This window comes from Motacilla alba, chromosome 1, assembly GCF_015832195.1.
Source record: "Motacilla alba alba isolate MOTALB_02 chromosome 1, Motacilla_alba_V1.0_pri, whole genome shotgun sequence".
Taxonomy (NCBI): domain Eukaryota; kingdom Metazoa; phylum Chordata; class Aves; order Passeriformes; family Motacillidae; genus Motacilla; species Motacilla alba.
This window is the reverse complement of record NC_052016.1, coordinates 24,237,088-24,263,566: the sequence shown is the minus strand read 5'-3', so window position 1 is coordinate 24,263,566 and position 26,479 is coordinate 24,237,088. Positions and strand designations below refer to the sequence as shown.

Below are 26,479 nucleotides of genomic sequence, written 5' to 3'. Positions count from 1 at the left end.
TATTTTTGCCCAAGTTTATTTCTAGAAATATGTACAAAAATTGATACTCTGTAATACAATAATCTATCAAATATGACAGATGAACATTTGTCTTTAGAGGCAAGATTCCAGGAATGTGAAGTACCATCCTCTTGCATGGAAGAAAGGCACATTTTAGAGCTCAAGATACACTCAACTGAATGGTTGAAAAGGCAGGTCAGACATGCAAGTAGTGCAGAGTTTCAGGTTTATGTATAAACAAACTGTACTCTCAAGAAATCTCACTACAAGCAGTGTTAACATCCACATAAACATTTTATAAATAGTTTTAAAAGTAGCTCACTTTAGATCCTATGTGTTCAAAGGCTACTCTTTTACATTCACTGGATGGAGTAATTAAAAGCCATCTTCAGGCCAGAAGTTACTTCCAGATTTCTCCAAACACTTCTGGGATCCAAAGCACTTGCATCAATAGCCCCACTGCATTTTCACCCTAAGGTCTACCCTATAAGTCTGCAACACCAGGGCTACACGACTGCACCATCCCACTGCTCCTAGAGCTTATCTTTGGAGTTTTGTGGCTATGAAGAAGTCTCATATTTCCAGCTACAAGCCTCTGTGCAAGCAGCACCTGGGACATACCTGCTTCTAAACTGACATCTTAAATACAGTGGTGAATTTACAGCCACAAAATCATCCACTACACTATGGACCAAGCTTCACCTGACTCTCTGCACCATCCAGCACAGACGCCACACCAGGAAGGTTGGCAGCCCAACCGTACTTCCAGAAACGCAGAAATACCCTTGTACTACATAAGGATGTCTCAACAGGGCTCTGGTGCAACACACCTGTAAAACTGCCATGCTGCTCAAATCAACCTGCTGCTTTTTAGATTGAAAACCAGATGAACCCTACTCTCCCAAAACTGCTTGTGCTAGTGGGTACAGTTACTGTAGGGATTTTTCTAATCCATTGCTGGTGATCCAACAGCATTACACAGCAGATTACAAAGGCAATCATTTATCCAAATCCTTACAGCAATGGGGAGTTGTGCTTTTTTTTTTGTATACAAAGATGTTTGTAATGGGATTTCTCTAAAGCAAAGCCTTTATTATTTTTAAAGTGGTTTAGCAGTACTTTAAACACTTGCTTTCAAGAATACATACACCCACACATGTTTTCAAGTACACAGTGACAACTTGGACTCCTGGAAACAATGTGTCGGTTCTGAGAGGAGGAGGTGCTGCTGAACCAGTGCCTTCAGTTGACTTCCAAGACCTCAGTCTCTGGCAGGCCAAATCTGCTCTTGTATTTGTCAAAGAGTTTGATCAGGGAGTCCACATATATGCTATGGTAGAAGTCCACATCCTTCTGGGATGGATTATCAATTTTGGGGATGGTGATGGGCTCTCCAACTGATAAAAAAGGGACAAATCCACATTAGCTTAAACACTCCTAAAACCTAAGTTGTTTGTCCTCTATGGACACCGCTATGGCAGTTCAGCACATCCATTCTGGCACAGCACAGTTTGCCATTATAGCAGAGGTCTGCCTGATTCCCCACAGTTTTACCAGGCTCTGAAGCACAACTGTCCTGCAACAAGGACACACACCACGTCTGCAGCGATACCAGATCTGCTTTAGCTACACAAATGCGTCTACTGTTCAAGGTGGCTAGGAAGTCCCCCTTCTTTTTATAGCAGAGTGATAAATTCCTCCTCAATTAACATGAGCCAAGAGTCAGTTCTTCTTAGGTATTCCCCTATATACACCACAAAAGCAAAGCTGATCTTTTTCCCCTCCTCCCTTGCCCTGCTGCTTTGGGTTAGAAGGCTCAAATGCAAGCTTTAGGGTTGGTTTAAATACTCAACTGTCACACATGCATCCCACTGGAACATGGGGGGCCAGGTTGCTTCTGACTTTAGCTATTCAAGGCCAAAGAAAGTAGATCTACAGCCTTTTCCCCCAAAAAAAGAGCTTTCTAGCAAAATTGCCTGGAAGCAGAACATTGATTGAAGGCTTGTACCCTCTGGAAACTCTTCTAGCTCTTTCTCAGTTTTGCTAGAAGGTTTTTATATAGAAGGGAAAGCCATTTTATAGTCAAGACTCCAGAACCAAACTACAGCAGGCATACAGCATAGACTCAAGAGAGAGCACACAGTGTGTTTATACTAAAACCTTACCAACAGTAGTGATGGGCTTGGAGTAAGGTAACAACCCCCAGGTGTTGGAGGAGAAGAGGCCACGGCCATGAAAGATGCATGGAGCAAAGCCAACGTGCTTCTGGAACTTCTTCTGAACCCATCTTCCCCAGGAACCCTCTTCAAAGATCACCTGCTTGTACACTTCATTTTCCCCAAAGGAGTAGACAGGAACCAAGTCCGCTCTAGAAAGACAGGAAGATTCAGGATCCCAGCCCCTGGACTGCAGTTCATACGACAGCCCCACACTTGCTGCTGTGTGCTCTGCCAGGCTGCACAGTTGCTGGTAACGCTGCCCAAAGCTTTTTTAGCAGCACAAGGTACTGACATAAGCCAGCCAGACTTGGCATGACATAACAGATATACTTTGAAGGCATGCAAGAGAATTGTACAAGAGACAATGGGCCTGTGGAACACTGTGCAGTCAGGTATGGGACATGCTTCCATATATACTCAACTCCTATTTTTGAGGGCCATCTCCTTTCAGACACATGGGGATCAGGGGGACTGCACAGATCATCACCCCACACTGACACTGCCTCTCCTTGCTGTGGAAGCCTCCTGCTGTCCCAGGTGATCCCTCTACCCCTGTACCTTGCTCGGGGGGCAGAAGCCAAAGGACACTCATGTCTGATGCTCTGGGTAAACACCCACACAACACAGCAAAACTGCAGAAAGGAGAATCCCTCCAAGGTATCAGCTGCTTCAGGGAACAGAATCACAGAATGGTTTGGGCTGGAGGGGACCTTTAGAGGCCATCGAGTCCTATACCCTTGCATTGAACAGAGACATCTTCACCTAGACCAAGTTGTTCAAATAAAAGAACCTTCCACATGGCAGCAGTACTGCTCCAGCGTTGAGGCTGCCCCTTACCCATGCCGCAGAGCCAGTTTCACAAATCCTTTCCGGTTCTTCAGCGTCACTGAGTTCTTCCCTGGGGTGCAGTTCAGGGACTCTGCTGCCCCTCCGACCACGATGATGATGGCATTGCCACTGCCGTTCTTGGACAAGATGTAGTCTATGCTGTCACGGTTCACAGGACATATACCTGGATTAAGCAAACAGACACAAGGGTCACACTGCAACATTGGCTGGTGACTTCAGGATCTTCCAGCATAAAGTTTATGCCTCAACTGCAAGTTGAGCTGCCCAACCTCCCTCTGGTCAGAGCAGGTAGTATTAGCAGGCAACCTATTCCTCAACTAAACAACCAGTTCACAGACCTGGCAGCACTAGACTTGGTCGTAAACTCCACAAACATCAGCTCTCAAAAAATTTCCTTTATCAAAAGACTTCAGCAAGGATTTCCTGTATCTAGTGATATCAAAGGCACTGGTGTCAGACATCCTCCCTCCATGTAAACTTTACAGTAGGATTTGGCTTACCTTTAGAAAGGAAAAAAACAGTTGTGTTATTTTGATGGATGAAAGTCTGATATTGACCAATTCCTCAGCAAAATTAGGCAGTGGAATAGAAGTGGAATAGATTTAGCGATATAAAAAGAATAAATGGACAAACCTCCAAGACAGATATGAAATAATATGAAGCTCTTGCAATTTATGGGACAGAGTGTTTATGTAAATCCAGACATAAAAGTATGTAAGGAAAGTGTCTGTGAAGGTCTTTCCCTCTATTCCACACTGGAAAGAGCAGGACCTCCCTTCACCTTTAGTTAGCAATCTCTGCCCTAAAGCACCAGTCCCCACTCGAGGGAAATGAAAACCCAAAGACAGCACCTTTAATTTCCTCTGTATTGCTTTAAAAATGTAAAGAAAATTGATTGTCTGCTCTATAAACTCTTGCCTTTATCCTACAAGTGGTGTCCAAGCTTGCTCCTGCCTCACTTTTTTGGCCGGAATAAGCCAAGGAAAAATGGGATGCCATCACTTGCATTCCCATAACACAACACATCTGATCTGAGTACTTTAGGTCATTGCTCTGTTACACTCATGGTATTAATTGCTTGAGCCAAGAATTAAATGATGAACAGGCCCTGAGGACTTAGGCAGGACAAGTCTGCCAGCCTTGATGTCTACCTGGGCATCAGGGTCACCACCTATCCCAGCTCCAGGTAAAAACAGAGCAGACCACACTTGGGACAGATAGCTGGAATTGAGGAAGAAAAATTAGTTTCTTTCAGCACAACTACACCTCTCTGACCATCTTTCCTCTGAGAGGCTCAGGCTATACTCACTGCTTCAACTTTGTCCCATTCTCCACATGAAGGCTCATGCTGGCTACACAGGCCCAGTAACAGATTTACATTCAGCTCTTTCACACTTGTTAGAGATTACTACTGCTCACAGCACCAAACAGTTCCTTCAGAAAGTGCAATGAGACATGGAGACAAGTGGCACTAGATAAAATTCTGCTCTTCTGCACATTCACACAGTATATAGGGTTTTTTGGTCATGCCCTCATGCCTTAGAGGATCCCTGCTGTACCTTAACCTCTAGTGGGCTGTAAAATTAGAAATTCATACTAGTTGTAAACCAACTATGTGTATTGGTACAGTGTTAGGATTTGTTATAATTCCACCTGGGAGTGGTTCATCCACAGAAAAAAGTATTGGGGGAATTATCGGAACTTTCCAAGTGATGTTGAAGCCTTTGTATCATCACCCTTAAGTTCTAGTATAGGAAAATGAAGACAAATTATGGCTTTCAGAAGGTTAACTTCATGACACCTGCAGACTTGCTTAAATCCTAGGAACCAAAGAAGCACAGTTTTCCTCTGGTTTAAGCACAATGCTCAGGGATAGCAAAGCCAGCAATGATGTTACTAATGCCTACTCCCACATTCCTTCCAAAAAGAAGAAAGCAGCTCTGGCTGGCCACAAGACTTGTCTGCCAGTCATAGTGAACAGATTAAAGATGGTTTTATAAACTATAAAAAGGCTGCATGGAAACTTAAGCAACACAACTAAACTTACAGATGTGACAGACTGGAAAACAGATCCCAACTTCTCATATACTGCCATTCTGGGAATTCCCAAATTATGGGCTTTACACAGCAACTATCATCAGTACAGGAAGATAAAACCAACTTGAGATATGCCCTTTCTAGATAGGGACAAACACCTTCTCTGCACCAGATCCAGTTAGCTTTTCTCTCCCTCGATTGTGACATTAATTAAACAAGTAATCTCAGAAATAGTCAATTCCAACAAGTCAGAGCCAGGTACAGCTACTCCTATCATCTTTCTGGCCATGGTACTTATTAGGATGTCTGTTTTAAAGTCATTTATTGATGAATCAGTTCAAGAAACAGCAAAGAGGTTACTGGATTGTTCAATTCACAGTCTTTTAAGTGTTACTCCCTCACCTCTATCTAACTGACAGGCACCCTCACTCCAAAAAGGAAGCTCAGGCCATGCAAGAACACTTTATTGGTATTTTAAACACTGTTTCCTCTGCCCAGTCATAACTTACAAACCCTCCAGCATTAAAATCCTGGACTCCATTAAAACAGACCTATTCATGTAATTCAGCACACTTACATCACCGCACAATCCGTGCAATCCATCTACAGGAATACATTCAGGGAAGGGGGTCTGTGAACAGCTGGGGTCATGGAATACTTCAGACTCTTTACCCCCTGGCAGTCACCCAGCAGTGCAAGTGGGTGGAGACAGCATCCACTACCACCACAAAACACAGATGTGTGACAAGTGATGTGCTAGTGAGCCCAGGAGCTGAGCTGGCCATGGTTACTCAGTATTTTCACTCAGTGAAACTTCTTCCTGTACCTTCACAAAATAACTAGGGCAACTTGGTTCCATGTCTCCACCTTCCACAATGACAGTTGTCAGGTATCTTTACTATGGTTTTGGACAAGAGGATCCTAGAGTTATGGATGAACAGAGGAACAGCAGTCCCTGCAGCCTGAAGTAGTCATAGTCACAGAATCACAGAAAGGTTTAGGTTGGAAGGGACCTTAAAGATCATCCAGTTCCAACCCTATGCCAGGGACAGTGACACCTTCCACTAGACAGGATTTCTCACATTTATTCACAGCTTCCTCTTGACAACTATATGAAAGCAATGTTTGGGTGATGCTACCAGCAGGAAGTGGCTACATGAGCTTCCAACACAGCTTTTCACTTGACAGAGGTGAAGACATCCCAGAGTCAAGAGCACAAGCAGAAATGGCATAGTGTGATTGCGCTTACCACCAGACATTAAGTAGTCCCTCAATATGGGCATCCTGAAGTTCCCAGCCAGGGTAGCAAGGTATGGTCGGATCCCAGGGAATTTCTGGCCGACACCCGTGGCCTCTGTGCTGAAGTTGCAAAAGGCACCTAAGCCCATGATGCCATGTGGATGGTACCCAAAAATGTAATTCCTGGTGGTCAGAAGATTGTGGGTTTTAACCAGCTAGGAAAGAAAAAAGAGCTCAATTGAAGATGGATTTTTTCAGATAGTAAATAAAAGTGGGAGAAGCAAAAAAATCATATCCCCCAGGTTTTGTCTCTCTTCCCATCATGCAGAACAGCCTAAGAGCTCATGTATAGGCTCTCCTGGATTTCAAAGGCTCTGGTAGGAGCAGCTATTTAGACTTCAGTTTCCGGAGCAGAGGGAGCAAGATAAACAGGCTGATGTCGGACACAAGAAGCCAGCAGGCAGGAATAGGGCATGGGTTGCTGCAGCCTGGGCCTTTTGCTTCTCTACTCCTCCCTAAAGTATTCTGACACACCTCTTGCCCAAACCAATCAAGTTCTTCAGCCCTGTAGCCACAGCTACCTCCTTCCAGGCCCTCTCTCAGCACATTAGTGGCTCACATCCCAGTATGAGAGGAAAAGAACATAAACATCACTGTCTCATAGCAGAAGCAAGTTCAGCTAATGCCTGAAAAAAGAGCCAACCAATTAACGGGCCTGTTGGCCACCTTCCAAGTGGGAAAATGTGCAGAAGGGTGGTAACCACTGGAAATTATCCCTCCTTATAAGAGGTTCTGCCCTGGCCTACATGCCAAAGGGTATACAAGACACCTCAAGCCATCTTTGATTCCTGCAGGGCATGCACTAGGAGTCGTGATCACATTGTTTTCAGGCTGTGCAATATTCCTAACCATTTTCTCCTCTGTTTGCAGAGCATGGACTCTCCACAGCTGTCTTAGCTAGCACAGAACAACCCATTCCCTGGTACCACTACTGCCAGAGGGGGCTTTTTTGATGCTATAGGTAGCAGCAGCATCCCACATGTCAGAGCATCTTCCCCAGGCAGTACACATGCAGTCTGAGGAAGCATACAGGACAAAACACAGCAGGGCTGCTGCATCATCCTACAAAACTAGAGATCATATTTAATTTTTTTTCATATGTTAGAATAGTTGGTGTTGGAAGAGACCTTAAGGATCATCCAGTTCCAAACCTCTGTCATAGGCAGAGACACCTTTCTCTAGACCAGGTTGCTCCAAGCCCTGTCTATCCTGGCCTTGAACACTTCCAGGGATGGGGCAGCCACAGCTTCTGTGGGCAACCTGTGCCAGGACCTCACTACCCTAAGAGTCTATAACCTCTTCCTAATATCTAATCTAAACATCTCCTTTCTTCAGACTGCAACAGTGCCACTTTTTGCCAACTGCAACACCCCAGCAGCTCTCAGACCTACAAGCTGAGGCTTTCGCACCCCATCCCTCAAACTGTATATGGAAAGGCCACTCTGCATCAGCTTCCATAGGAAAAAAAAACATAGATTTCCAAGATGTCACACCAGCATTACCCACCCCACTGCTCTGGACAAGGAGTGTTTTGGCACTATGCAAGTTCATTCTGCTGGATCATGGAACAGGGAGCTGAAGTACCATTGCGACACACTAAAGCAGCATGCCCAGAAACTTGATTCCTTTCTCCCTGTTCTCAGCCTTGTCCCCAGATGAAGCTACAGCTCCTGTGCTATTTAAAACAGCAGCTGTGATACAAGCATGATGCAGCAGCAGATTCTGCAAGTTGACTGGCCCTCTTCATAATTTCCTCTGGCTTTGAGGTCATATACAACTCCAGGAAGAGGGCACAGAGGCTTGTGGTCGCAACAGCTCTGCAGAGCACATTGCCTATTCTTTCCCAATTAGTAGATGACTTTGCTTTCACTTCCCAGGATAGAAGGGCTGTCCCCTTGATCAGTTACAAGAAACAGGGATCACAGACTAAAGACCAAAACTCCATCTTCAGGAAAAAAGTAGTGATAAGGTAAGCAACCCCTCCATCTCTCAATTCTTGCTTATTTGTAGAGACTTCTATAACAGGCTGTCCAGGGCAGTAGTGGACCCCACATCCCTGAAGGGAGTTAAAAGCCTTGTGGATGTGGCACCTGGGCACATGGGTTAGTGGTGGCCTTGGCACTTCCAGCAGAATGGTTGGACTTGATGATCTTGGAGGACTTTTCCTCCAAGATAATATCCAACCTAGATAATATTCTGACTTTTTGACTACAGGCCTGGTAGATACAGACACATGGCCTGGCTGCACAAGCAGAAGACATCCCTTCCTTAAAGCTCCTGTCACAGCAAGGTAGCGATTTCCAAGCCTCCTCTCTCACCTGCACCAAGCACAGCTCCTTTAATAGGAAAGACAGCTAAAAGAAGGTTTGCCCTTATCATTCTGGAGCACAAGGCATCAGCATGTTGAGCTTGGCAGAGCCACACATATGGAAGACATGCTGTTCTCTTGCTCCAGCCCCTCCACCACATGCAAGGACACCCAGATCCCAGTGGAGCCCATTGCTTGGATACCTCATAGGAGCCCCAGCCAAGCTACAGCCTTATTGCCATGGTTGTTTTCCAAGTGCTCCTGTTATGGACCCATAGAGTTGGCAATACCCATGGCAATCAATCACCCACAGCACTGCAGGAGCTGGGCAAGGGGTATGCAGGGATCCAACTAAACAAAGGCAAGGGAGAAGGGCTCAGATTTAGCCTCATGTGTGCTTTTCCCCGTTTGCCCCATGCAGGTCTGCCACTGCCCTCTACACCTGTCCCACAACACAGAGGCTCACAGAAGGTAAACATGGAGGGTGCAGGCGAGGTTCAGTCTATTCTCCTAGGTAAGAAGTGACAGGACAAGAGGACACAGCCTCAAGTAGCACCAAGGGAGGTTCAGATTACATAGTAGGAAAAATTACCCAAAAGACACTGGAATAGTTGGACTCAATCTTCAAGGTCTTTTCCAACCTTGGTGATTCTATGTGTTCTTCCACCCAAGTCAAGCCAGGGAACCTAAGACCAACAGACATCAGACAGGGTTGGGCACTTCTCTGCAAGCAGAGGTCGTGAATCTGCTAATGCACAAACTCAGCCCAGGGAGGGTATGACCTGCCAATAGCTTCATCTCTCCCTAAATTTAATCTAGAAGCAGGAGTTTCTGAAGTAGTGTAAATCATGTATTTCTAGACTCAAGCAAGAGTGAAGATAGTGAAGTGCACAAGATGGGGCTTTGGAACTAGAATGCATTTAAAGGTCCCTTCCAACCCAAACCATCCTATGATCCCATGTCTCTCTTCAGGAGGCTGAACACTCACTGCTGGTTCTTAGAACCCCTCACCTTGAGAAGCAAACAGTGTTATCACAGTGTTATCACAGTGTTATCCCAAGGAATTGCTGTAGCTGTCACTGAACACCACCATTGCAACTCTGTTCTGAACCTCCAGCTGGTTTTTCCTTTTGCCTCCAAGGTCTTGTCCATGCCCACACAGCTCTTTGGAGCCTCAGTGCTCCCATGATGAGGCAGAGTCAGCACATCCCTGCTGCATCTCAGCTGGACAAACAGTACTGGGAGTGAAGATGAACCTTCACCCCATTGCACTAACACACCTGTTCCCAGCTGCTGTTAGAGACCAAACCTGTTTCTCTGGGAGCAAAGTCCATCCACCTGTCTAATAATAACAGATTTCTTTACAAAGAACTAAGCCAGCCTACAGAAGCAGTAAGCCAGTGCAATAGTGTAAAGAAAACAAGTGTTAATATTTCAGTGCCAGATACAGCTAAAGAACTATATTGCCAATTTTATTTTTAGCAACAGTGGCACATTCAGTAGTGGAGAAAGAGGACTGCAGAACCACTGCTGCTCAGCACCAGGAGCCAAAGAGCAAGAAAAAAATCAGTTGTCTTGGTGGAAGCTGAGCAGCACTGACTGGAAGCATGCAGAGAGCAGAAAACCAGAGCTCATCCTGCAGGATCCAAGCAGCAGGTCTCATGAGCACGTAAGCTTGCAAAACAACCCAAGAACTGCACTTAGCCACATCACACCCAGCAACACGATGGAAGAAATTATCTTACTTTCCCAGAAATGCAAGCCAGGACCTAAAGACCCCTCACCAGGTTCCCAGTATTATATACGTCACAAATTCACAGAATAGCTTGGGTTAGAAGGGACATTAAAGCTCAGCTTGTTCTAACTCCCTGTCATGGGCTGGAATGCCTTCCACTACACTAGGTTAGGACAGAGCAATCAAACCCTTCTATTTCCATTCTGGAAATCATGTACAACAATTAAGGAGGAGCTTTGCCAGGAAGCTAGCCAAGACACAGAATACAAGACAAATTGAGGGGGAAAAAAAACAAAATACTTTTGGCAGCAATTCCTGCTCTGGCCAGATGCCCACTCTTCCACTGCAGTGAGCAGGTCTCCCTGCACACACCTGAAGTGCTCACAGTCTGACAAAGGTAAGCCAGAGGTCTGAAGCCCTGACTGCCTGGGGTCCTACTGCATGTGGAGATGTTCACATGCTCAGGTGACAGCTTCTTTACCTAAACAAAGTCATGGCACTCCCAAGCATGACATCCTCAGATCAGCATTTGCTTAAGAGGCTGCTGGGATCAACGGCATGAGACTGAGATGGTGTGTGCAGATGAGTGTGTGCATGAGACAGATGGTGTGTGCAGATGATGTGTGCTCCAGTCCAGCCCCATACATACACCTGCAAGGGCTTGGGCTTCACCTGCACTTCAGGTCCAGGACCCAGTTCACTGAACATTCCTCAGCCACTTCATGTGCTGCTTAGCTTAAAACACTATTTACAAGGCCAGCCATTAACCAGCAGACAAACTTAAGCTATTTAAGGCCACTAGAAACTTATTATTGTCAGAGCAGCTGCATGAAGTTCCAGGGCATGTGGCCAACTCGGCTCATGCTGAGTAACTGCACAGATTTCAGGCTGCTTTCCAAATCCACCTGGTATTACAAAACATGACCTCATATCTCCAGGTATGGGTACAATAGTCCTGGTGTTTCAGGCTGGGAGGCACTGCTGACTCTAGTGAGACCAGCCTAATCAGCACAAACATCGGAGCAGAGCTTGATTCTCATGCAGCTGCTCTAATACAGCAAGCCAAATAGGAAATAATTCTTGTCTGTGAGGGTGGTGAGGCCCTGGCACAGGTTGCCCACAGAAGCTGTAGTTGCCCCATCCCTGGAAGTGTTCAAGGCCAGGCTACACAGCTCGGTTGAAGCAACCTGGTCTGATGGATGTCCCTGACCATGGCAGAGGGGAGGAATGAAACAAGCTTTAGGGTCCCTTCCAACTGTACTGTGATTCTTTGAATTAAATCTGAGCTGATAGCCCAACACAGCTGGTACCTGTGCAGGTATGGATGCAGCCACCACAGCTCCATATGCAGACTTTGCTGGAGGCAAGTTCAGCATTACAAGTGCCACCAGTGTGACTGTCACTGGTGTGATCTGTCCTTGCAGTGCTCAGCAGACACATGGAACAGCATGAGATGCAGAAGAGGACTGTCCTGACAAACCATAAGTCTGGGACTAAACCAAGTCCTCCTGAGCAGAGGAGGACAAATTACACAGATCAGAATCCAGTAAAAATTGTTTTTGCAGAGAGAACATTTAAACAAGTGATCCTCTGTAGACCCATCTCCCTCTTGGGCAAGAACAGGTAACTAGTTTAACCCAGGAGTTCCCATGCCCTCAGCAAGCCCAAGGCATTCTGGTTCTTGGTACCATTCTTAATATCCAAAGACGTTATTCATTGTTCATGCATCAGTCCCGTAACTGCAAAAAAAACACTTCTAGCACCTCTCTACCCTAAGATCCCTGCAGCAGCTTTTCCCAACCCTGCAGCCAGCTGGCTGTTCCCCCAAAACACGTGCAGGAGTCATCTCCCAGCTGTCAGCCCTCCTGTTCTGCCCTTTGCATGTGAAATACCAGTCGATTCCATAAACCTTGCACAATTCCTCCCCCTTAGCGGCAAAGGAATTACACCCATAAGGAGTTCTCACAAACGGACATGTGAACTAGCAAGTATTTAAATAAAAACTGCTGCAAAGTTTAGTTTATCTACCCCATCTCTAAGCCTACCTAAACACCCCAGCTCTTTGACAAACTTTTAATATCCACAGTGAATCTGACCTGCAGGGCTTCTGCAGAGCATATTTCCACGAAGACAAGGATAAATGTGCATCAAAGGAAGGATGGAACAGCAGAATCAGCACTACAGGAACCAAGTCCCCAGCATAACAGAGCCCATTTCAGCAATATCCAAGGCAGCAGTGTTTAGTGCAGCACTAAGGACTTGGTCCTAGAACACAACACATCTGAGACCCACCGTCAACAGCAGAGCCTGCTCGGTTCTCTGTCAGCCATGAGACTCAGGCTGACTTCCAGCCTGTGCAGGCACAGTGAATTTTTCTGTGTACACTTACACTTGCCAAGAATCACCTGTTAATAACAGCAAGTTTCATGGTGAACCTGGCAGTGCTGGGTTAATGGTCTGACTTGCTCTTAAAGGTCTCTTCCAACCGAAATGGTTCTATGCTTCTCAGAGTACAACAAAAGGCTTGTTCACCAGCAGCACGTTCAGGTACCCTGAGAGTTCAAATGACTTTGCAAAGGAAGAATCCAGTCTAAGCCGCTTTGGCATCCTGCTGGAACTGGATTCCTTGTTCCTTTCTAAGGCTAGACTATCTTGGGGATAGGTAGCTCAAAAGCTGTATCAAGGTCCCTCCCTCATGCTCAAGCTGAGTAAAACTTGCCAACAATCTTACATAATAGTCCTTTCAGCTGTGTGCCCTTCCAAAGAGGATCAAGTTCCCGCCTAGCCGAATTTGACCCCTGCTCCCTTCCAAGTCATCCAGCTAATGCTGCGGTCCCAGAGCAGTCTGGCAGCCCTGTCCTCTTTCTGCAACATGTCTGAACCAGTAGGAAAAATACAAGTATGTGGAGAGCAAGTTACAAGCTGGAGAACTGAAGCTATTCCCACTGCTGGAAAATCCACTTCTCCAAAGCAAATAGATTTGAGGACAAATCTCACTGCTCCCTGTGAAGTGCTATGACTTTTGGTGCACAGAGGTCCCAGATATTCTGGCCCAATACATCCCAGAGCAGAAGTGTTACTGGAAAACAGGCAAAACCTGAGCTAGATTTTATGATTTGTGAGAGGCGAACAGTGTTAGGGTCAGGCACTACACAAGACTGCTGCAGCACAGAAGAGAATCACAGAGTGATGTGCATTGGAAGGAACCTTACAGATCATCCCATTCCAACTCACTCCCATAGGCAGGGAACACTTTCCACTAGACCAGGCTGCTCCAAGCCCTATCCAGCCTGGCTTTGAACACTGAGTGATAAAGCAGCAACCACTTGTTGGGACAACCTGTGCCAGCCATCTCCAGAAGCTGGAGAGATGAACAAGGATTGCAGACTGCCTCCAGGAATCTGGTAAAACCACTAGAAAGAGCAGCTTCTGGCAATCACATTGCCACTATTGGTAATACATTTCAGATTTTCTAACCACAGCTGCCACAAGCAGTAGTATGGCAATAGTAACTGAACCATGTCCTGCTAGTTCAGTGTCATAGATAGACTAGTGCCAGTACAAGACACTAAAGCAGTTAAACCCCAGGGTATAGAGTTAAACTTTTACTTACTCTTATTGGAAAATAATCCCTGAAGTACCTCCATATAGCCCAGTTTCTCACCCACTGGGATCTTCTTCCCCCTGTTGAAAAATTGAATCACGTCTTTAAAGCTCTTTCCACATGGCTGTCCATCAAAAAGCCTAAAGAACTCCAGCATTTGCTGTCTCACTAGAGGAATCAACACTTTCATTCCTCCAGGTGGGAGACCTGCAGCATTCACTGAAATCAGTGTACATTCTGGAATACAAAGTACTTCAAACAAATTAAGGCTTGACTGCAAATTCATGCTAGACAACTCTACAATTCAAACTAGAAACACTTCAATTCAACCTTTAGGAAAGGCCAAAATCTTGGATGGTTTCAGTAATCTTGAAGAAATGGAGAACTGTGCTCATCTGGCTATAAAAGCAGTTGCCAAAGCTTGTTACCACTTCTGGTTCCCAGAACTGGCTTCTACAGGTTTGGGGTTTTTTTCCCTGAAATTAGGTAATCTGCTTAATTTGTAGCAACACTGACTCCACAGAGGAGCCACACTTGACAATCACATCACAATCTGAACCTTGCAAGAGCTAGACAGGACAGAAAGGTCTTGAACCTTTAGATCTTTCTGAAGTAACAAAGAACCTATGTCTTATAAATATGTTAGTAAAAGCCAGCAATGGCATAATAATAGTGAATGTTAATTTTGTATTGCCCTCAGCATCAATGAAACCTGCAGTCACTGTTCATGCTGAGTTGAGGGCTGACATTTAAATGCTTCACTGAATAATGCCTTTGGTCAGTGATTCAGCCAAGTCCCACTAAGAAGAGAAGTCATCCATTACAAGGAAGAGCTTCTTTATCCAAATATGGAGACAGGGACACTTTAACAACAAGTATCTCTTCTACAATATTTACCTTTCTTTGGTGTATTCCAGTCAAATACCAGCCAGGCTAAATATAGAGCAGCAATCGCCCAGCAATCTGTGCACAGTATATACATGAGGATTAAAGTGCAAGCAATACCTGGAGAGGTGCAAGAAAGAAGAAAATAGGTTGCAGCAGGTTTTGGTCTCCATTTACACCCCTTGCCTTTTGACTCTTCTATGCTGAAATCTTATTCTCAGTCTGATGTCATTAATCCTCAAATAAATTGGATTTGGTCAAAAGCCCCTTATGTAGGGCTGAGGCAGCTTCCTCAAGAGCTCTGGAAAACCTCAACCTCCCCTTAATGGTGCCTCCAGGCATCTCTTATATCTCCAGGTAGGGCAGATGCTTCATCAGACTTGAGCATGAAGATTTCTTTGTGGCCCACACCAATGGGTTTTTTCCCCACACCTACACACATCTTCCACAGGTTACACCAGCTCTCTTATCAGCCATCCCACCAAGGTGCCAAGGATACAACCCAAAAATGACACTATCATTTTAGCACAAACAGAATTGGGAAGGTGGAGTGAGACAGATGCTGAGAGCAGTCATTCTCCAGTTTTATTATTAACAATCCAATGGAGCAGAGCAGCCTGAGGTTTCACATAATCCAAGTACCCAGGGATAAACAGGCTTTACTCTTTCACTGATCTAACACAAACAATTCTTGCTCATCTCTGATACCTTTTGGAAGGCGACCAAGCCAAGAGGAAGGCATTCCTGTTGCAATCACTTGCATCAGGTACCAGCTGCTTCTAAGAAATCACTGTGGATATTCCCATGAGCGAGCCAACTAAGACATTTCCAATTGTTTCAGCCTCATTTGCATGGTAGACACTGACACAAGCTAAACATCAGTCTTTCCATAGCTCTTATAATTTTCTAGAGCCAGGAAAGGTAATTTATAGTTGAAAATATCAATGTAACTGGTTTACAATATCCATGTACCCCAGGAACTACACTGCTGCAGTACACATCTAGTAATTAACACTTATGAAAAAGTTAACATTTTGCATTAAAATTCATCCAGAATTAGAGCCAAAACCCCTTTGCTTTAGGCCAAAAGGTGTTACCCATGATAAGGAAAGTGAGAACCCATTGCAGCACAGAGATGATCTGGAGTTGTTTCTCTACTTTGGATTTCAACAGCCAGAACAAATCCTGCAGAGCAGAAAGAATGTTTGATCCCGTGCCTAAAGAAAGAAAAATAAAAGAAATAAAGTTACATTTGCACACTGAGCAAAGGAAACAATATTTTTTCTTTGAAACAGAATCATAGAAGGAAGGGTCAAGTCCAACTTATTTTAGTAAGAGGTTTCAGATAAATGTGCAGTTTGATTTTAGAGCAAGGATTGCTAAAAGCTAGTATTTTCCATGGAGTTTGGGCATCCTGGAAGAGGAAGGATTGCAATCTGCCAACATCCAGCTTTTTTTTCAGAATACTGGAGGGGATTAATGAGTAATCATCAGTACCCACCCAAGCAAGCATCTGTTAACTTGACCATAAAAATGGAGCAAGGCTCTGTTAACTTGACCATGAAAATGCAGAGGATGTTAACGCATGCTCCTAACACATATCCTCACCTCAAACTGCCAGCTCCTCAAAGTGGTGTTTGCTGAAAGGGAACCCCATGAGCTCACAGCAAGATAAAGATCAGCTGCCTCAAACCACAGGCAAGCAGACACCTGGCTGTGGTGTGAGCTATTCTCATCCACCCTTCACAAGGCCTGTTGCAAAACACCCAGTGCTGCTCAAGGAAAGCTCTGTGCTCCAGCCTTCCTCAGCACAGCCCAAGCGCTGGCTGAACACCTCAACACACAACCCTGAGGATCCGCAGCTCTATAAGTAAGGAACACTATCAGCATTCCTAAAGCAGTAAATAAGAAGGAAGGAGCTGAAAGCCACTCTTATAGAAGCTTAAGATATTCAAGTGGGGGAAAAAACCAAGAAGTGGGTAAAACACCGAAAACACTTTCTATATGAAGAACCACCCACTGCAGCTTTTGACAGTATACACAGCCTCCAGAAAGAAGTACTTGCAAGTGGGTTTTCCTTCACTTTTATTCATTACTTTATTTACAAGCACCATAATAACTGACCAAAATACAAATCACTTTATGTGTATTTACATATTTTCTTTTGTACTGAAGGATCAGCCTGTTATTAGGACTATGAAAGAAGCTAACACTGAATAGGTTCAGCTCTTGCTGACAAGATATTACCTGGTAGTGGTAATAGCATAGCAAGTGTTCACACTCAGTTAAATGAAAGTGATTGAAAATAGCTTCTCTAGGTATAAACAGGCACTAGGATTTTTGGTAGTTTCTACAAAGATACTCTCACTGGTGCATCCTTTAAATATGTAAAGCAACTGTTTCATATGAGTAAGGTCAATTTAGATTAGGTAAGGAAGAAGTTTTTTTACTATGAGGGTGGTGAAATACTGGCACAGGTTACCCAGAGATGCCTCATCCCTGGCAACATTCAGGAGGGAGCCACACCAAAGGCTGCAGTCTAAATTTAGTCCCAGACCACCCAGTTCAGACCCTTGGTTCTGCTTAGTCCATATTACATGAATAATCCCAGTAGTGAGTGTGTTGGGCATTAATTACTCTAAGCAGACCAAGTTTTAGGCTGGGATAGATCATACCACTACAACTTTGAGTAAACTGAAACCTACAGCACCAATCCAGCTTGAAACAACAGCTAGAGCTGTAGGCGGTTCTTCACAAGATAATACAGTGCAGTATTAAGAATGAATCCAGCAAGTAGTTCTCCTGTTTCTGAGGCGAGACAGGAGAATGTGTTGAGTTAAACTGTCACCGTGCATTGATTTGCCACACTGGAGTATGTAAGCAGTGAGATTCAGAAATGCCATGCTGTAAAATCTAGCAGCAAATCCCCAAATTTGGGGTGAGTGATAAACTTCAGGCCATTTTTTACAAAGCCAGTTACCTGTTCAAGGGTGAAAGAAATCTTTGGGTTTAGAATGATTTGTATTCAAAGAAACCTTTATAGCTCATCTCAATCCCACGTCCTGCCATGGGCAGGGACACATTCCACTAGACCAGGTTGCTCAACTCTTGCTGAGGGGCCACAGCTCCAGGTACTTGCTATCCCAAAAACCTTAAAAGTGAATGTAGACAGACTTGATACAGACTGAGGATTACCAGACACAAGTTTAAAGAAAGCATTTAGCAATAGTGGCGTCACTGGACATATGCCCATGTCCTCCAAAAGAAGCCAACAGTCTGAGAGATTATTTGTGACTCGCAATAAAAGCCCAGCCCTGTGTAATTTCTTTCTTCCAGCACCTGCATTTACACTGCCAAACCTCTGGTTTCATAAACCAAACACTCCCGCCTTGGATCAGCTAAATCCCTATCCTCTTACCAAAGAGAACAGCTGTTTATCCCTCTAGATGAGAATTTGTACTTCAGCATTTTCTAGATGTTCAAACAAATTGTAGGTATTGCCAGCCCTGTAAATAGACCACTATTGAGTAGCACAAGTCAACCTGTCAGCTTGCTTTCCAAACCACATAAAACTCACATTCAATTCCTGCAGACAGAGGGGAGGCAGTGGTTTGCCAGACAGGTCTAAGCACCTGCCCCTGGACAAGGGTCCAGGGTCAGTTATTTGCTGAAAGCAAAGATATCCATCAAACAGAACAACAGTCTCCACACCAGGCGTCCTAGATTGCAAGGCAGAGGTGTGGCGGTTATCTTCTTGGGCAGTTTATCTCTTCCACAAGCCAATCCTCCCTCCTGGGAGACACCTGCTGTTAATGGGCCATTGAGTGTCACTGCATGACTGACAAAAATTACAGCATCCATTTGTGAGATGCTCTGCCCAGAGGAGGAGCCAAGCATTCCTAACTGGATATAATCAGAGATTTTGGGACACCAGCACAGCCTTTCCACTGGATTCCCAGAGGAACAGCTGCCTCTTCCACTGGATCTTCAGAGGAAGACTACATCCTTCTACAGCATCACTGCTTCAACAGAACCGTTTCTGCCACTCCAGCAGGACTGCAGCCACCATTACAACTGGACTGCTACCAACACCCTGACCCACAGGGTGTCAGGTTGTGTTCTGACTATGTCAGTGTTGTTTTGTATTACTGCATTGTTTCTATTATTTTTTAATTTTCTTCCCTAATAAAGAACTGTTATTCCTGCTCCTGTATCTTTGCCTGAGAGCCCCCCTTAATTTTAAATTTATAACAATACAGAGGGAGGGGGGTTACCTTTTCCATATCAGGGGAGGCTCCTGCCTTCCTAAACAGACACCTGTCTTTTCAAACCAAGACACCAGGAAAGTCAGTAGTTACCATGGCCTGAATATTAGCATTTAATTCCCACTTAAGAAATTAAAGATGCCCAGTAGCAATGGAAAGCACCGTGGGAATCGTCAGTCAACCTGGAAAGTTCATTACGTCTTTGCATCAAACCTGCAGACTCCAGATTAACCAATTTCATCAACCAGGCATTTACAGATTTTAGTGCCAAGACAATCCTTTCCAGACAGTCCTGAGGTTCTCGTTCATCATGTCTGACTGACACTGTGTATTCAACCCCCCAGGGCAAGCCTTACCTCCTTTCAGCTTCAGTAGCCAGGAGGCACTTTTGGAAAGACCCTCCATGCTCTGGAGAACCAGGCCAGTTACTAGCGACACAGGGCAGAAGAGCTTTGACAAGTCAACAGAAGGGGGGTTGTCACTCAGCCACAGAAGAATAACCCAACACTGACACTTGAGTTCAGTCCATTGGAGAACATAGTTCCTCCTAATGGCTCACCTGTGGTCCCACACCAAGCACCTTTCACATATCAAAAACCCAAGACATTTTGTGTAACTTTCAGGGAACAGATTAGCCTTACAGCCTAGTTTAAAAGGGCCCAGTAGACATAAACATAATTTATATACATTCCTATCAGTCTCTTCCCAAGTTAATATCCTGGATCCTGAAGAAACCCAAACCTGTGTTCTGCTGCTGAAGACAGTAGCTGATCCTGTGCTGGCCACACAGCACAGCCCCTGGAGCATTTTCCAGGGTACCTGTCCCAGAACTGGAAAGCCTGACTGGGAGCCTTAACTAGACGATCATTAAGATCTTTTCTAACCCAAGCCATTCCATGACTGTTGGGGTCAGCCTTAGCAAACCATATCTACACAAGACATACTTTACCAACAGCTTTCCTGGTCTCAGCTGAGCTGGTCTCCAGCTCACACTGCAGCCCGTTCCCTGGAGTGCTGATGGGATACTCCCTGCACTAAGCCACGCATGGCTCTCTCCTTGTCACAATGGACTGAGTAACAACTTCTCTAGGAGACCTCCCTGCTGCTCAGAAATTGCAGTCATCTGCAGCCTTCCAAGGAAGCTCAGGGACATTAGACAGTGATCCTGCAACTGGTGATGGGCTCACCATACTTTTATCATTTAGTTCCATTTAACATCAAATGCAGGAGCTGCTACCAAGGAGATCCTGGAACCAGCAAATGGTTTGACCAAGCATTTGACTCCTGCATTACAGACTCAGCATCTGGCGCTCTTCTAGCACAATTTCTTTCAGATAAATTACACGAAACATTTATCTAGGCAGGGAAGTAGAATCAAAGATCCCAAGAGTGGAAGTAAACAGGACTTCACAGGTGGGCACTGGAAAAACCCAACTGACATGACTTAATTAAATGTCAGTAAAGGAAATTAACTGAGAAGAACAAGTTAAAAACACACTGAAACCTTGTTAAAGCCAAGCTTCATCTGCCACCTTTTCCAGACAATTAGCAGGTTAATTCTTGGACAATAATTAAACTGCTTCACACAGCTTATTTAGAGGAAAACCACATTAGATCCATCAAAGCATAAGCTGCAAATGGACATTCTGAGCCACATATTTTGCAGAGAAGCTGAAATTGGAACAAAGATAGGTAAGAAAAACAGACCAGTACTGGAATATTCAAGAGGACTTAGGCACCCATGCAAAAGCAGGAGCTCACACAACACGCAGGTACACCTGTAAAACCCCTTGAGCAACACAAGTTTTTTTTTGTGTCTTGGGTTTGCTTTGGTGCCCCAAGCATAATCATATTCACTATAGAGTAAACAATTTGTTAAGAAAATAAGGAGTAATCAGTGCAGGGTATAGTTATCCTGCCCTGTACACAGTTTTAGAACAGTCTGCTCCTGTCCCAGGAAGCTACTCAATTACATATTATCTGCAGTATGGTGTGTCTATGACTAGAGATCAACAATATTTTGAACAGTGACATGCAAATAAAAATTTATATCAGCTCTTTTAGAAAGGAGCTGGGATTCTCCAGACCCAGGAAACAAATCTGTCATGACTACTTATGTTCTGGATTTACTCACAGCACTTAACTCAGCCCTCAGTCTCCACACTCACAGCAGTACATATGTTAAAGTGATGTAACCACAAGACCCCACTGTCCCAGACCAGCCAACAAGTTCAGATTTAAGTTAGCAACACTGAACAGGTCTGGACAAGAGAAAATCCTACTACAGCTCATCAGTGTGTCCAGAGCACATGAGAGCTCTGAAAGAGGGGTTTTATATGAGCAAGCCCAGACCTTCACTTCTCAAGCAACTTTGTCAAGAGACAACACCTCATTGCAGCCAGCCATGATCCTGTTCTCCGAAAACTGGAGCTCCCAGGCTTCCCCCCCCCCCCCCAGAGCAGAACTCAGGTCTGGTAAACCTCACATGCAGTGTAAGACTAACTCCAAGGTAAAGCTGAGCAAAATCATCATCTTCATCCCAAACTTCTTATTGATGAAGAAGCATTAGAAAATACATTTCAGCACAGGACAGCCTTTCAAGGTTCCAGCCACACTAGCATCTTTCCTCAGGGGAGAGGGATGAGACAGACCTCCTTGCTGCTCTGCCAAACACAAGGAGACCTCCTGGGCATCCTGTGGCCAAAGTGGGGCAGGTCAAAATGAGGAGACCACAACCCCCTCCTACCCAACCAGGTGTCTCAGTGCATCATCCAACCCTAGGCACTGGTCCAAGGTCTGATCTGATTTTTGCAGTACTGGGCTGATATCAAAGGACATTCCTCTGCATACATATAGGGATGAATATAGAGGCAGATACCTTGCATGTCTTTTTTTTTCTGCTTGTTTTTAAAAAGGATCAGACTTAATTCAGCCAAATTTACAAGCACCAGAGCAAAATTAGATGCCAGGAAAATAATAAGACTAAAGGACAGTATGAGCCATTCAAATGCTCACCCCAAAGTCAACCCTTTGCACAAGCATGATACTTGGAAGAAAATATTCAGGGATGCAGGGGAAAAAAAAATCTAGTGGGCTTGTTCTAAACATCTTCTGTAGTGAGACAAGTTGTCCAACATGATCAAGCAGTACATAAGATCTCATGAATGAGCCTTCACACCACATTACCTCTGCCAGTTTTCATCTGCAGGGTCCCACACCACTATCTCCACAGCAAGTCCGAATCAGAGCTCTCTGGGAAGCACTTGGATTCAGCTTTGAAGCCAGTCCTGTGTTTTCCTGCCCATGCAAGCTACAGCACCGACAAGGGGTAGGTAGATGTTGCAGTCACCAAGGCAACATCCCTTGTCTCTCCAGGCAGAAATAAGTCAAATTAAGTTAAAAAGCACAAATATCACTGCAGGATCCCCACGAGGTGCCTCAGAGGAAAACTGACCTAAGGAGAGTTAAGACAGCTTTCCATCACTAATCAGGATTATCTAGAGATGAGGCCAATCACTGTCCCTAAACCACAGTCCATTTTGAAATATGCATGTGTCCTAGATCCATCATTAACATGCCAGTGCCAACAAGGTGGCTGCTGAGGTCTCAGGTCAATCCTACATATTTTATAGGTTTCCTGAATTATTTATTCTCTACATTTAGTTTGCAGTTAACTCTCAATATAACAGTTCAGATGATGCTAATTCAAATAACCTCTCTCAACTGAAAATACTGTCCTCTGTTAGTCATGCAAGCCAGCAAAGTTATTTTAAGAAACAGATCTGAACACAGGAAACACATGCAGGTCTTCTCCCCAGTCAGTTCACAACCGATCCTTCAAATCAATCTCATATCCCGGCTGAGATGAGCACCAGCAGCTCTACACCCAGGACTGGACGGGACAGTGCAAAATCAAGACTTCAGTGGTTAATTCACCAGGTTCATGTCCTTTCAGCTCTGCTAATGATTTGTTTAATCAATAAAACATTTCACAGGTCTCTTTATCCCAGGAGGTATTAGCAGTTCGCTTTTTGAGGGCAAAAAGCCTATCACAACACAGAGCAATCACTCAAGGGCCCTCCACAAATCACAGGTTAAATCGCTGTCCAACTGCATTTTCACGCGAAGCCCCCCGTTTGCAAATCCTGACCTTTCTCCAGACAAGCACCCTTGCAGAAGGGATACAAAACTCTATCTAACAAAACATTTAGACTTGCTGAATTTATTTCTAAAAGATTCTTTGAGATGCCTTTACAAACAGGCAAGGTAGCTTGTAGTTCGGGATTTCCTATACTCTCTCCAAAGCCTTTAACCAACGTGTGCCGGCGTGCAGGGAAGCGTTCGGGGTCGGCAGCAGCTCTGTCCACGATGGGTGGCAGCCACTGACACCCGTTCCACTTCTCTCAACAAGTCACTCACCAGCAGGAAGGGCTGCTAAAGCAAACTTGGCAGAACTGGCTACCACAAAACTCCTGCTTAGCAGTGAATCTTCACCTCCTCATTACAAAACCAGAAAAATAGCAACACGTTGCCATTTTTCCCCTCTCCCCTTGATGAAGGTGTGGGGAACACGGTATTATGAAACAGTTGGACTCGCTAAGAGGCCTTTTCCAAGCTAAATGAAATTCTATGAATAGAAAGTTGAGAATGAACTTCATCCGATAAAAGGACTACACTTCTCTTCCTACCATGACAAAAGGAAGGGGAGGTGGGGGGAGGGGAAGACTCGTTCATACGCAAGTGCCCCACGCCCACATTTTGCAAAGGTGCAAACTACTTGCACCTTGGCAAAATGCACAAGACCAACTAGAGCCGTTTCCACCAGCCCCAGGAGCGCACCCCGAGCCTCCGAGCCGCCCAAACACAAAACCTGCGCAGACCTGTAATCCTCAACCTAAGAAAAGCTACAGCTCCCTCCCCGCCATTGCACATCGCTCTTCCCCCTCCTTATTCTCCTTCAACAACGTTCCTGCGGCCAAAAAAAAAAAAAAAAAAAAAAAAAAAAACAAACAAAAAAACAAAAAAAAAAAAAAAAAACCAGAAGGAATATCATAAAGCTGAGTGTTTCGGTGCTGCTCCCACCCCAGCCCTTGAAGCACCGGAAAGCTGCTCCGCACCGCAGCATCCCCCTCCGGGCACGAGAGCTCATCTCCAGCCCGTCCCCTTGTCCCCCCCCGTACCTCGGAGCACCCCGGAATAGGCAGCGATGATGGTCTTCATAGTGGGGGACGAGTTCAGGGCTCGGGCAGGGCCATGGGATGGAAGAGCCCCCCACGCTCGACAGCCCCGGTGCAGCCAGCGAGCAGGAGCGACTCCAGCCGCGTATCCATATATAGCCCTGGGAGGAGGAGGAGACGCAGGGAGGGTGGAGGGGCGGGCCCGGCCCAGCCCGGCCGGGTTCCTGGGTCTCTCAGCCCAGGCGTGGGGGCCGGGGGAAGCTCTTGGTCCCGGCGGTGCCGATTTCTGCATGGGATAGGGATTAGGGAGCGGGGAGACCAAGCAGAGGCCCGCCCCCTATACAGGCTGCTTCATGCCCTGTTTTATAGAATCACAGAACAATTTGGATTAGCACAGGCGTTAAGACTCATCCATTTCCAACACCCTGCCTGGGCAGGGACACCTTCCACTAGACCAGGCTGCTCTGAGCTGCATCCAACCTGGTCTTGAGCACTTCCAGGCAGGAGGCAGCCACCACTGCTCTGGGCAACCTGTGCCAGGGCCTCAACACCATCACAGCCAAGAATTTCTCCCCAATATCCCATCTAACCCTGCCCTGTGACAGTGGGAAGCCATTCCCCTTTATCCTGTACCTCCTGGTCCCTGTCCAGAGTCTCACTCCAGCTCTCTTGCAGCCCCTTTAGGCTCTGGCACGGGTTCTGAGGTCTCCCCAGAGCCTTCTCTTCTCCAGGCTGAACACCCCCAGCTCTCCCAACCTGTCTCCAGAGCAGAGGGGCTCCAGCCCTCAGAGCATCTCTGTGGCCTCCTCTGGATGCTCTCCAGCAGCTCCTCGTCCTTCTGATGTTGGTCACCAGAGCCGGAGGCAGCTCTGCAGGTGGGGTCTCACCTGAGTGGGGCAGAGGTGCAGAATCCCCCCTTCCCTGCTCCCCACACTGTGTGATCAGCCCAACACACAGGGGCTTCTTGGCTGGCAAAGCACATGGCTGGGGAATGCTCAGTTTCTTGTCCACCAGCACACGGAAGTCCTCATTTTCAGGGCTGCTCTCAATCCACTCTCCCCCCTCATTGGTGGGTGAGGATCACCCCATTCCTCCACTAATGCTGGGCTGTTTAAGACACCATGGCCCTCTTCTTGTTCAAATGCTCTCCCACCCCACTCTTGGCTGATTTTATCTTCCCCAGTTGGCTTTGGGAGTTATGGGTTCCTGAAAGAATAATGAAATTAGGATAAAAGGTAGAAAGGAGGAAAATTTAGTCATTTTGATGCATTTTTAAAGGAATTTTAATGAAAATGGAATTAATGAAAACGTTAAAACTTAACAGAAGCTCTAATGGTTTCATTAAGTATCATCTTCATTAAGATAACCTACAGGTAATGTCTAAACCACTGACCAAGCCTCATTTTCTTCTAACAACATGTTTAAGGGTCTATTCAACTCCTCCATAAGAAACAAGGTGTTATTTAGGTTTGCACAAAGGTTTTAATGTAGCTGCACTTGCCACTTGAGATTTCTGGAGACAGATGGGTCTGTCCCAGCTCCCATGACATTGAACCAGATCATTTATAACTATATAATGTCTGGGTAAGTTGGTAAAGGAGGGACTTTGCTATAGCTCTGGACAAAGGTTAAGGCCTCTGTCTCTTCCCTAAACTCAGTTTCATCTTCTGTAATTTGGAGAAAATCTGTATTTAAGAAGAACTTCAACATGACTCAAAGAAAAGCTGGTGGAAAGCAATGAGTATGTAGAGCTTCTTACGTGCAGAGAACAGGTAGCAATCAAAACTGAAACAGACATGAAAATGCTTCAACTTTTGACTAGTTTTTTGGGTGGGAGCAGGATCATGTCTAGATGTGTCAGCAGTTTTTTCCAGTTGCTTCTGGAGATGCTGCTGCAATATCCACTTTTTGGCCCAGACAGAGATGTCTAGCAGTGTGTTTCATTTAAAAAAAAAAAAGAAAAAAAAAAAAAAAGAAGAAGTCATATTTTCTGCTGTGGAGAGCTTAAATCTGTGATTCAGAGGTGAAAGTACAGTTTATTTTTCTTCTCAGTCCTGAGGTATTCCCACACCATGTGAGTCAAAATAGCACCAGGACTGGT

At 45.3% G+C, this 26,479-nt stretch overlaps 1 protein-coding gene across 1 annotated transcript; it reads right to left on the bottom strand.

Moving 5' to 3' along the window:
* On the bottom strand, window positions 1-24,685 carry DGAT2 (diacylglycerol O-acyltransferase 2). The gene is made up of 8 exons (XM_038142164.1): window positions 24,382-24,685; window positions 16,034-16,153; window positions 14,949-15,056; window positions 14,061-14,131; window positions 6,355-6,559; window positions 3,057-3,231; window positions 2,166-2,368; window positions 1-1,397 (listed from the first exon to the last, which is right to left on the bottom strand). Exons 1-8 carry the CDS (start codon window positions 24,668-24,670, stop codon window positions 1,243-1,245), a joined length of 1,326 nt encoding a protein of 441 aa, XP_037998092.1. The 5' UTR covers window positions 24,671-24,685; the 3' UTR covers window positions 1-1,242.
* Between the last annotated feature and the right edge of the window lie 1,794 nt (window positions 24,686-26,479).